The sequence below is a fragment of the Nicotiana sylvestris genome, chromosome 8 (assembly GCF_000393655.2).
Source record: "Nicotiana sylvestris chromosome 8, ASM39365v2, whole genome shotgun sequence".
Classification (NCBI taxonomy): domain Eukaryota; kingdom Viridiplantae; phylum Streptophyta; class Magnoliopsida; order Solanales; family Solanaceae; genus Nicotiana; species Nicotiana sylvestris.
The window spans coordinates 213,769,068-213,781,496 of record NC_091064.1 but is presented as its reverse complement, the minus strand read 5'-3'; the positions used below and the strand labels follow the sequence as shown (position 1 = coordinate 213,781,496).

General features: G+C 34.1%; 1 protein-coding gene and 1 pseudogene across 1 annotated transcript; both read right to left on the bottom strand.

Annotated features, from left to right (window-relative positions):
- Positions 1 to 5,191: 5,191 nt before the first annotated feature.
- On the bottom strand, positions 5,192 to 11,259 carry LOC104244450 (ruvB-like protein 1). The gene is made up of 12 exons (XM_009799870.2): positions 11,040 to 11,259; positions 10,298 to 10,486; positions 9,845 to 9,976; positions 9,578 to 9,727; positions 9,150 to 9,305; positions 8,375 to 8,509; positions 8,132 to 8,197; positions 7,931 to 8,037; positions 6,070 to 6,169; positions 5,865 to 5,956; positions 5,709 to 5,778; positions 5,192 to 5,625 (listed from the first exon to the last, which is right to left on the bottom strand). Exons 1-12 carry the CDS (start codon positions 11,118 to 11,120, stop codon positions 5,536 to 5,538), a joined length of 1,368 nt encoding a protein of 455 aa, XP_009798172.1. The 5' UTR covers positions 11,121 to 11,259; the 3' UTR covers positions 5,192 to 5,535.
- On the bottom strand, positions 6,562 to 7,664 carry LOC138874452 (UDP-glycosyltransferase 73C6-like; annotated as a pseudogene).
- Positions 11,260 to 12,429: the final 1,170 nt, after the last annotated feature.

The following is a 12,429-nucleotide window of genomic DNA, read 5'->3' as shown; positions in this document are numbered from 1 at the left end:
GCTATTTTATTTGTGGCCATAGGGATATACACTTAAATGAAAATTTAGTGGCCATATTAAATTAAATTACTTAAAATTTGCAAATAGTCGTAATGGACCGGTAATTGTCTTTATAATTGTCCCCCTCTGTTTAGCTTACTGGTGAATTTATTTGTGCGGTGATCAATAAATTTACAAACAACTCTTTTTTTTAATATGCAAATCTTATCGAAAAGAAGTCTCTAACCATACAAAAAGAAAATAATAAAAACAAAGCAATTCGTTATCAAACAGCAACACTAATCAATTTGCTTCTTGAAGTCGACAACACCAATTATCAACCTTCACCCGAGTGCTTATTTCTTTTCACACTGATAGAGTTTCGCATTCTACTAAGGAAAAAAATTCAAAAATACTTACATTGATCAATTAATACAAAACATACTAAAGATACGAATACTTATTGACATGAATACATAACAATTCTATATTTTAACAAATACTCAATTATAGAGGAAGTGGAGAATAACCAAATAATAAGGCAGAAATCTACCAAAGTACTTAAAAAAAAGAACATGAGCGGTTACAGCTTGTTTGGATGGTTGTTACATATCGTTTCATAATGTATCGTATTGTATTGTATTGTACTGTATCGTTTGATGTATACAATGTTTGGATGGATTGTGTTGTTTTGTCGTCGTTTCATGGTATCATGCACCAGTAATATGATGAATAAACTTGCAATATTATAAAGAAAAATTATGAGATGGTATATAAAAAGGTAGGGTAAATGATAAAATAAAATTATTTAATAATAATGAAGGGTGAGATTGAGAGAAAAACACAAGGAAACGATGTGACCACACCAAATCGGTCGTTACATAAAGTGACACATTTCATCGTTACGTAACGACAGATTTAACGATACGATACAATAAAATTTAAGTAACAATCAAAACAAACATTGTATTTAAAGTAACAATACGATACGATACAACTGGTAACAACCATCCAAACAAGCTGTTAGTAAACATGTTCAAAACCTCAAATAAGTATTTTAATTTTATGGAAGTTTTATGGACGAAAAATTATAGTACCGTATAATTTTATAAAATAAAAAAGGTTTTCTAAATTTTGGAAAAATAGATAGATAGAGTTTTCGACCTAAAACTATATACATATAGGATTATTAAATGTGTATACAGGAAGTTACTAAATATTGTAGGGTTAAAGACTAACTCCATAGAATAATTCTTTTTTTCTAATGTCACTGTTTTGTCATATTGAGACATCTTTCTCCTTCACATTTTTTATATCTAATTTCTTACTATCGTTAGACACACTCCCAATCTGGTATGAAATATTTGTCATGAGTATTACATGCACAAATTCACCTTCCTTTGTCTTAACTTAAACATAATTACGTGAAAGCAAAAACGATGAAACTGGTTGCGTGATCGGCCAGAGAAGTTAATAAGTTGTTGAAAAAAGAATAGAAAGACAAAAGTACCATAATTAGATCATAACTTCTTATAATTGATTAACCGTTATACAAAAGTTTTTCTTTTTGATACTTTATTACATATTTATTGAATATCATATATAGCTAGTAAATACAAAATTACTTCATAGTGACCAAAAGTCGTTTTCCTTTTTGGAAGGAATTAATACATAGCAAGCACTCATTCTTTTGCACACAAAATTTTGATTTATTGCATGATTCAGTGCACAATTGAAAATTGAATTTAAGAATAAAAAAGGACGGGAGAATGAAACGTGAGATTGAGCACAAAGAGTCATTAAAAAGACCTAAACACGTAAATGGGAGGGGGAAAAAAGTAAAAGGAGATAGAAGATGAATACATTTTCATAACATATATGTACTCTCAATAAGGATTTCTAGGCTTGAAGTTAAAGATAAGAATAAATTACATGAATCTTTTCTATATTTTTTATTTTTATTTTTTAGTTGCTTTTACCTTCTTTTTTTTTCTTCCTTGCCTGCCCATTCATTTTACACTATTTTGGTGAATAACAAAAAAAATATTTATTAACTATTTCTTTCTTCTATTCTCACGTTTCAACATCTTCTTTATAACCAGCTACTCCTCCACTCTAAAGCTGCTCCTTTCCATCCTCAATCATTAAAAGTATGAAAAAATCTCATAAAATCTTAAAAAACAACATATATTATTGGCTTCATAAAATAGTCATATACAACATGAAATTAAAAACAAAGGGAGGTCAAACTTGTAGTAGAGAAAAAAAATGATAATAAGAATCAATTGCAAAGAAAATAAAAGTATTATTACAAATTTACAATCAATAATATTCTTTTCTCCGCCTTTTCTTTTTTTCTTTTTTAGTATGAAGATGTATGGCATAACTTAAAAAGTTAATGAAAAAAAACTTACTAGACATTATAAAAGGTTTTGACTCTCTTTTCGAGAATACTATTCATTAAATTAACAATATTGATGTTGAAAAACGTTGAAGGACCTTATAAGTATAGGCTGTGAATCTTTAGCATTCATTGTTGTTCCTCATAAATATCGAATATGAAATTATCGAAGTTAAGTAACGACCATTTTTTAACACAATCGTTGTTAAGCATTAAATTTATAAAATGTGGAATAGTGTATATAGTGAATTGTGTACTACGTCCCAAAAGTCACATTTCTTTGAGAAAAGAACATGAAATAAATTAATTTAAAAGCCTTAAGATAGTTCATAAAAGAAATACCATAGACTCATATAGGAAAAAGAAATGATTCTATATACCCCCATTCAAATCCTTTGTTGCGTAGTCTTACCCTGTTAATAAAAATAAATACTGACCGATAGGTTCAACTTATTCATTTGATATCTTCTTCAATTAAAAATTGATACGTACTCTCCGATCATTTAGTCATGAAAGGGAAGTACATGGACTTCTATAAATTCAATTTTGTGAGCTAGCCCTATCCTTCTCAATTGTTGGAAGACCGATCTCGTAGCTAATTTTCTCGTTAATATCCATGGCAAGGATATGAAGCCAATTCATAGAAATTTATACATACAATATACAGTCTTTTCAGTTTCCCATTATCATCATACATAATACACAATAAATTTATTGATGTTTAAGCTAATTTAATTGTGAAAGATGTGGACGAAACGTTAGAAGCTCACAATAATGTTATTCACAATTGATACGTTATAAATTAATAATAGCACTCTCTTTATATCCATAAGTGAAATCTCCTCATAACCTGAAACCTAATCTCTTTTTCTTATTTCACTTTTGTCATTTTTTATTTTATTATTAAATAAATAAATAAGTAAGAGGGAAAGAGTCCAAAAATAGGAGATAAAAGATAAATATGAATGGAGGCCATAGAGAGGTGTCACGTCACCTTATCTATGTCTAGCTTTATATTATATATAGATTGGAGTAATATATAGATATAGACATATAGATATTAGTTTTTCTCCACCAAAAAAGTTTGATTCTGGATTTGTAAAAGTTAAGCAATCCATATAATACAAATTATTTTTCATAGACTTTTGACCATATATTAGTGAAAAAATTAATAATACCAAGTACTACCTGTTAGTTGAAAATGAGGCGGAAAACAACAATTGAGGTTTGAAACATTTAATAGTTACGAATCAAAATTGTTACTTTTCTGCTATTGATATAATAATTTTCCTATACCGAAAAAAATAAAATGAAATGCTCCTTCCTCATTCCAAGTCAAACTACATATAAACAAAGAGAATGTAAGATATTAATGTAAAAAATAAATAGTTTGAGATATTGTGATTATTCAAAATGATTTAATAAGTAATACAGTATAATAATTTTTCATTAGCGTTTTCCTCTTTTAAGACGTAAAATAAAGGAGCAATTGTGCATTTTAATTTTAACAGCAATTAGACGTTGTAGAACGTCAGTCTAATGTGAACCTATCAAAAGAATTTCAAAATATTGCTGAATTTGATCACATGGTCTATTCATTTTATTTTTATTTATTTTTCCGGTAGGCACGACTAATAAAAGGAAGTTGTGGACGGAAATTTAGTTGGTCAAAAGTACAAGGACTGAGATGCAAAATTAGAGGGAATCATTCCGCTATATTCCTCAGCTTAGCAAGAAATAACTAACTGTCGTTTCGACCTCTTAGACAAAAAAGACCGCAGTGTGGAAAAAGTAAAAGGACACAGGACCGTCGCCACGTGTTGTCTTTTTATTGGGTAAATTGTTCGACAAGTGAAACAATACGAACACCTTTTAGATGTGAAAGAAAGTACAATAATAAAAAATTTCTTCATATAACAGACTTTTTGTTAAACAAGACTCATTTCAGCTCATCTTAGTTTTACTAGCAAAAGTATTAGGAATACTTAGTTTGATTTCGTGCCCAAGGTCTATCGAAAAAAATCTCTCTACCTTTATAACTTATAAATTACAAGGTAGGAATAAAATTTACTTACACATTATGCTTCACAAATCCTACTTATAGAAATATGCTGGATTTTCTGTTATTGTTCAATCGTACTAAGCCTGAATAACTTAACATGATCTAATATTGTTCGTTTTATTTGCACTGATTTTTCCTAAAGACACGCAACCACTTGGCATTCCAATTACTTCATCCATAAACCTTTTTTAAAATTTCAAAATAAAGGAGAAGCTTCCATTCTAGAAGCTACCGCTTCCCGCCTCCCTCGCGATGAGTTCAGTAGACCGATGTTTGGCTAACCCTCTTCTTCTCATTCGTGTTGGGTTCATCCAGAAGTACAGTACAGAAAAATAGAACCACTGGAGAGTCGTCTGCAGTTCATACTTGGACAAAGACGACTGACTTTGGAAGCGAAACAAAAACCTATTTCCGCTATTTCAGGTTCTTATTGAGCATAGCAAAATCAAGGTTGATGATAAAGCCAGCGAAGTTTCCATGGTGTTCTACCACCTCACACCATTTAAGAACATGTGTACACTTTATATATAATTAAGTCACGCATGGCCATCATGGGATATATTCACTAGCCCCTCCAATCTAGCACGGCGTGACCAACCCCTATTGACTTGGGCTTATCTGAGTATTTTTTAAATTTAATTTGCCTATGTTCCCGTGAACAAATTTAAGTCTACTTAATCATAACAGTTATAGTAATGATAATAAACAAAGAACTGAGTGAAAACAAAGCTTCACCAAAATAACTTAAATTGGAGAAGAAAATATATTCATCTTCAAAATATGTCGAAAAACCAGATCATTATCTAACAGGTTTAGGGTTAGGATAATGTCAATATCTTGTAACAAACAACCATTACTGAAAAAAATACTGCACCATACACATTTTTATCAAGAGTATCAAATACACAGGAGTCACCTCACCGCAACGGGCTAGAATGTACGCTTAACGTAATGAAACATCAGTTACAGAAGACAGCCACATCCTTAAATGAAACAAATTGACTTGCAAAATGAAATTTGGATACGAGCACCTCAACGAACAAAGCTATAGCGTCCAGATTTAAGAATGAACAGGATATTACGGTACAGTTTCTCATGAGATGTATCTATCCTGTTGCTCTTGAAGAAGTCGGGCAGATGATTTCGCATCAAGATACAATGTATTTACTTCTTCTAGATCCATCTGTAAAATTTAAAGGCTCAGTAAATATCTTCAACTAGCTTCAACAAGGACAAAAATGATAAAGAACATGATTGGGCAAGTACCTTGCAGATTTTGTCACGGCCGTTCATTTTGGCGACTACACTGGCTGGTGATAGTAGCTGTACAGCATGCCTGACAAAGGAAAGAATTGAACACCGGTTACTTCTAATTAAAAGAATAAACATCTGGAGTTATAAATCAAACAAGTTAAACCCAACCTTAAGGAAGCTTGCTGTCCAATCTCGCCCAAGTAAGCAAGGCTTTCTTCATCTATTTCTAGTTCCTCCACTTGTGCACGTATAGCTAATATCTGGCCACACATTCCAAAAAAAACATCCATCAGGAAAATGCAATGACATTACACATGTTCAGGTTGAAATTAGTAAGGCGTATACAAGAAAAGTTGAACGAACTGGTGGGAACCTGTATCATTTCAGCTGGACCATAAGTTTCGGTTCTGACAATCACCAACCGATCTAACAAGTCAACTGGAATGCCATGTGGACTAGTCATATCTGTTCCTCTGCAAGGAAATACATGTGGTTAATTTGTTAGTGACAACTGAGTTATAACAGACATCACATGTATCTGTACTGCTGTACATACATCTAACTTCTAAGGTGTCTACAACGCCAAAAACATGCAGTTCGTAACTGACAATAAGGAGAATATTAACCTGTAATATTAGTAATGCCTTCCCCTAATCCAGACTTGATTTTCCTTGTTTAGTTCCATACTGAGTTTCTTCTCTCCCTCTTATAAACCTTCATATTCAATAAATACAGGAAAGGACCGTCTACCGCCAGCCCCATCTCCAAAGAAGAAGAAATAGCTAAGTTTATATATCCCATGTGGATTTTTATTGCTTAGTATCTGCTACGGTAATTTTGTGCTCCCTGGTTTTCGCTCTCTGTAACCTCAATTTTCTTCATAAGACTCTTATGGTAAAAGAAGAAAAAACACATTCTACGAGCCAAGGAAATTGACGTTCTTCCATAAAATTTTAATAGTGTTTTAACTCTTTTGATTTCTCCCCTCCTCTCAATACCCGTATGAATGGCCTATTTGATGCTTCTAATCCTAGCCCAAGTTCTACAAGTTGTAAAGATGTGAGGCCATAGATGCTTCCAAGACTGGCATAAACCACAGAGTTTGGTTGTTGCAAGTCAAGCCATTTCAGGCATTGGTTCTCATCTAAAGAGAGAGTTCTGCCTCTTGCAGCCTTTCCAGATTCCGATTCATTGCAAGCTGAAACAGGGCCAATGCACCAGACTTTCCCACCTTTGATCTTTTTGAATTCTTGAACATATTCAAGTTCCAGTTCCTCAAAAGTATTGCCAATAATCCCATCTGAGATGGATTCAGCAGCAACCATCTTATTGCGGACGTCGACCAAATCTGGTGAGCCTGGAATCAGATTTTCAGGCAACTGTGATTTTGTCAGCTCTATTCTACGAGGCAAACCTGGTAGCACAAAAGGCTCAAACTTGGACACAACCTCGTGAACTTTAGAACTCTGTAATTCTGCATGCACGTAGAAGAAAAACAGCCCATACCATCAAAGAAAATCCTAGGAACTCTAAACTTAGGTGCACTATCAACGGTCCAGGCCATGTTTTTCCCAGATATTATGCAGCTAGGACTAGGCTTAAGATCACTGAACAATTCTTCAAATGTTTTTTGCAACATGCTAGCAGCTACAAAGAAATCCTTAATTGAATCACGAGAAGGTAAGGAATCCATATTCTCACATCCCTTGGGCAGACCGGCTTGGAAATTCGAGTTCAAGTATTCTGATCTGAAGGCCTGATTTGAATCTGATGGTGTTAGGGGGTGTAGAAGTTATAGAAACAATTACACCATGTTGTGCTAACAATTTAGCTAAGTCTACCATAGGGATGAGATGGCCAGGGGACATCAAGGGTACAAGGACAAAGTGAATCTAACAAGTAATTATGTTCCGAGTTACATATTTCTCGTAATTCTCGCAGTTTAAAAGCTACAATTACATGCCCCATGTAAGCATATTTGATATTAGAAAAATGACAAATTTGTCCTGTATTTTCTTTATCCTTCCACAAGTACAAATAATAAGTTTAGCAAACATACCAAGCAGCATGAAATATTTAATAAACACTTCAATCAACATGCAACTGTTTGATGTATGATAAAAGGCAAGCCAGAAAGCAAATTTTAATTTGCAAATTTCAGAAAACCCCAGAATAAAGAAATCAACATAATGGAACTTGATGAATTTTTCAGGCTTAGTTTTGAACAGCCATACCTGACAGTACAAATGCCTCTGTTAGTGGCAAAAATCACAATCGGAGACAATGAACTCTCCAGTGCACGATTCAAGTATGAAAAGCATTCCATATCAAGCATATGAACCTGCCAAAGACATTTTCTCCAATTAATTAACCGGAGGTGGGGGTTAGTATTAAATGCATTATCAAGCACGTTGTTGTATGAATGAGAAACGAACCTCATCAATAAATAAGACACCAGGAACAAGCTCTGCAACACCTTCATCAATATAACGATTGACAACCTGCAGTGAAATAAGCACATAATAGCCCATTATGCTAAAATACTAAACTCACAGTCTCATAGACACTTCATGAAAATATCCATGAAGGCATGAATAGACAATTGGACTGTAATCAACATGCATGAAACAGCATAATTATTTGTCCAGAGTACTAGTAGCACTAATAATCAGAAGTACCTTATTTATCTCTTGCCGCAATTTGTCAGTAATCTCGGTTTTCCTAGGTTTCATCATTTGACCCATAAGGGACAATATATCTTGTCCTCCTTGTGGACGTGCATTTGCAGCATCAAGATCATGTAATGCAACATCCTGGCGAAATATAATACTGTGTGAAATTAAATCTTTGGTTTCCTGTTCCTTTCAATCGAGTTCCCTCATAAAAAACCATTATATTAGTGATATCATTTGACCCCAAAAAAAAAGGCAGATACTTGGAATTGCATTTTAGTTTGATCAAAACCACACAAGCAAGCAATCATGCCATGTAGGTATCCACAGAAGATCTGATGTACAAAATCTAACTAACTAAATATTTCAATTACGAGACAACTCATTTCCTCCTAAAAGAATCTTGTGCCAAAAGCAGATACTTGGCTGCTTGCTAACTTTACCACTATATTAACTTGTTAACGCCATGGCCTACGATATCTCTTCCAATTACATCCTTAAAATCCAGGAGGCTGAATTCCTGATCATTCCGGTATCTATCTAAGGGATCTGTTTCCTCACTCCTCCAAATGATATACAGAATTTCACACACCCTTCAAGTGTTCAAGTGAGTTTGTTAAGACAAACTATGATCTTTGGTATTCCATAGCTAAGCTATAGAAAATATTGACCATGTGGAAAAGAAGCACAGAAATCAGCTACATGCATACAATGCCAGGGTAATCTTCTATTTGCGCCATAGCAAAATAAGAAATGTGACTGCATGGGAAATGAGACAAACCTGGACTATCTCCTTCTTTTTGTGAACCTCTCCTTTAGGAAGTGGAACATACTCCTCTGCCTCAAGATCAAATTCTGTGGCAAAAGCATCACTTCTGCCCACTCTTTTAACCGCTCCACTGTTTGATTCAATGTAAATGACATCACCAACAGCTACCTGCACATATATCGTGGAGACAGGAGATATCAACAAAGAAGATTAGGCTCCCTTGCAAAATAAGCGTATATGGGACAGAAGTAAATTAAAGACAAATACAATTCTCACAATGCCTTCTGAGAACATGATTCAATAAGAATGATATGAAAGTTAATGAATTTACTCAAGAGAAAATATGCTTCAATCTAGATTCAAATGTTGGATGTTAAAATAAATTTCATCATTATCCTATTTATTGAACGTATTAACAAATTGATACTTCACTGGCTTACCTTCTCTTTAATTAAGGCATCATATATTGTGGGGTCAAGCTTCAATTGTTTGGTACCTTTGACAGTTTTCAACCCAATGATAACATGGCTAATACTTTTACCATATCCACCTGTCATGCTCTCACTCTCTTCTGGAGATAGTTCAGTCACCTACATTAAGAATTGTTTAAAAATGAGATCAACTTCACAACGCATCAACATCGCAGAATTACTATGTCAAGGACCGGACACAAATGAAACGAGAAATGGGATGGAGTATCGACTTGCCTCTCCTTCATAAACTTCCTTATTTTCCTTGATACGAAGACCAATAGCTCGACGAAAATTTTCCATTAAAACCTCAGTTTTCTTCACTTCTGATGAATACACTTCAGATCCAACCATCGGGCAAAATGGAACCTGCAACATCGAAGTTGATGCCACCGATCACATACAAGCTATATTTTGGATTGCCAATCCTAATAAAAGTAAATTTTCATAACAAACGAAGAAGATTTACAATGCCCAATCAACTCAAACATTATCAATATTCAATCAATCAACTACCCTCAACCCTAAATCATTTGGGCTCGGCTATTTTGAATCATTGAATCCTTTATATGAATTCCACTCTGCTTGATCCCATTTCATTCCAATACTGGTAAATAAAGCTCAAAACATTATAAATATGATAAAAGAGAAGCATTAAATCCATAACCAAAAAGAGTAAAAAGAATGCACCTTGCTTCCAAGTTCTTGTGATATACCAAGAGCAAGAGCTGTCTTCCCCGTACCAGGCGGACCAGCAAGCAGTAAAGCACGACCTGCCATCTTCTTTTGGCGTATCATATCAACCACAAGCCCTGCAGCTTCTCTAGCTGCTGCCTGACCCACAAATCCAGCTGCCAGTGGTATTGGCATCCCATTGGGCTACAATATAATACAATGTAGTCACATTCAAGCAACCATATGTTGGCAATTTCAGTATAAACATATATAGAATTAAACATCAAATGCAAGAAAGTTCTTGGTCACTAAAGAACCAGCACAAAAATACCAACTTTACAGAAAAGTAACACCAAAGTCCAAAACCCTAAGAAAAGACGTTAAATCAAAATTTTGCCTAAAAGGTAAAAAGGGTGCAAATTAGTATACTAAGACAAAGAGGGGGGTGGTTAGACCCAGCAAAAGATTGAAGGTTTACACAAATTTAATATCAAAGGTCTAAAACCCAAAACCCCAAAAGAATAAATTAAACCAAAAGTTTGCTTAAACGGTAAAAAGGTACAAATAGTAGTCTAAGACAAAGAGGGGGCTGGTTAGAACCAGCACAATAGTGAAGTTTTAAACAAATTAAACACAAAAAGTAAAAATCCAAAAAACAGAGACAAATAATTAACTCAAAAAAAATGCTTAAATGGTAAAAAAGGGTATAAACAGTGTACAAAGACGAGAGGAGGTTGGTGTAAAAGGAATAAGTTACCTCAAGGCCAAGGCCTTTAATGTGCGTATGAGTGGCAATTCTCTGCTTCTTAGTGGTTGATTGTACCTCTTCTATCTTCATATTTTTCTTCTTTAGTGTGTCTCTTTAGCCGTTCTTTTCTTCTTCTTCTTCTTTGTTAGGGGTTTAGCAAAAGCTTCACTGATGGAGGCGATGGTGGGGGGTTTTGAAGAGTAAAGATGTAAAATGCACTAAACGCCCCGGTTTGTTTACGCTATTGCATCTAAGTCCTCTAAAGAAGTGCCACGTAGGATTTGCGCTTTTATATGTGCTACCTATTTGAAACTAGTCAAATATATTCCTATACTATTTGAAATAGTTTAAATACATTTTCCGTTTGAGTATCTGATCAATTATATCTTTACCGTTATACTATTGCACATATTTGCCCCTAATTTAGACGGAATAACACGTGGCAACCTGAAAAAGAAATAACCCACACCGATTTTAAATACTTGGATCCCTTTACAATTCCCCGTTAACTTGACTCATACCCGACCCATTCCCCTTCATTTGGTTTCTTCTTTGCATGCATTTTCGAAAATCGTCACAACCACAAAACAGTTGAACTGAATATGGTGATAGGATGCCAAGGAGAACTGATCAGACTATACGTCAGGCGAACTTTTCTTGAATTCAAAAGGTCGAAATCACACCAGTATCCAAACACTTCGTTGATTAAGATCTGGGAAGTGAACACTAAGAAAGAAGTATAATGTCACCTCGAGAAGCAAATGGCAAACATTTACAGTGCATTTGGGGTAAAATTTGTAGGCTTCATGGAAACAATAGCGTCTTTAGAGCCAATTTCAAGTCCAATCTGTCTTTCATGTCCATAGGTGGTTGGGAGCTCAAGTTAGGGGTTCTATGTATGCTAGCAACTTAAATGTGGCGCATGGAGAAATTTTAATTGCTTGATTATTGAACCCCTTGGGCTGTTGATTCTGGGAGTTTGCATCCAATATTTGAAGACGTGATTGGCAATATGGAAATTACACTTGAACTTGAAAAATCATTTGGGTTTGAAAATGGAATTGTCTGCTTGAGCTACAATTTGGTAAATGTACTGATAAAATTGAAAGCAGTTAGCTTTGATAATTGAGAAAAGAAATTTTGGGGCTTAAAGTTTCGAGCTCTATCATTATAGCTCCTGAGATTTGAACTGGTGGAAGGAACTAGTTTGGGAGATTAATTAATTTGTGACTGAAAATAGTTGGGTTTTAACATCCATTGACAACATTGATTTGGAACGTAGAAGATAGAGAAGGATGTAAAGGAAAAAAGGAAAGAAAATGAAAAGAAAAATAAAGAGAAATTAGAAGGGAATGGGTCGGGTATGCTTCAAGTTAAGGGGTGGGTTTGTAAAGTGAAT

What these genes read in the sequence shown, in the direction of transcription:
- LOC104244450 (XM_009799870.2), bottom strand. Translation starts at nt 11,120, where the DNA reads ATGAAGATAGAAGAGGTACAATCAACCACTAAGAAGCAGAGAATTGCC. An exon ending in TGCGGCAAGAGATAAATAAG is followed by an intron (nt 8,198 to 8,374) that starts GTACTTCTGATT and finishes ATTTCACTGCAG; the next exon opens with GTTGTCAATCGTTATATTGA. An exon ending in GTCCAGCTGAAATGATACAG is followed by an intron (nt 5,957 to 6,069) that starts GTTCCCACCAGT and finishes ATGTGTGGCCAG; the next exon opens with ATATTAGCTATACGTGCACA.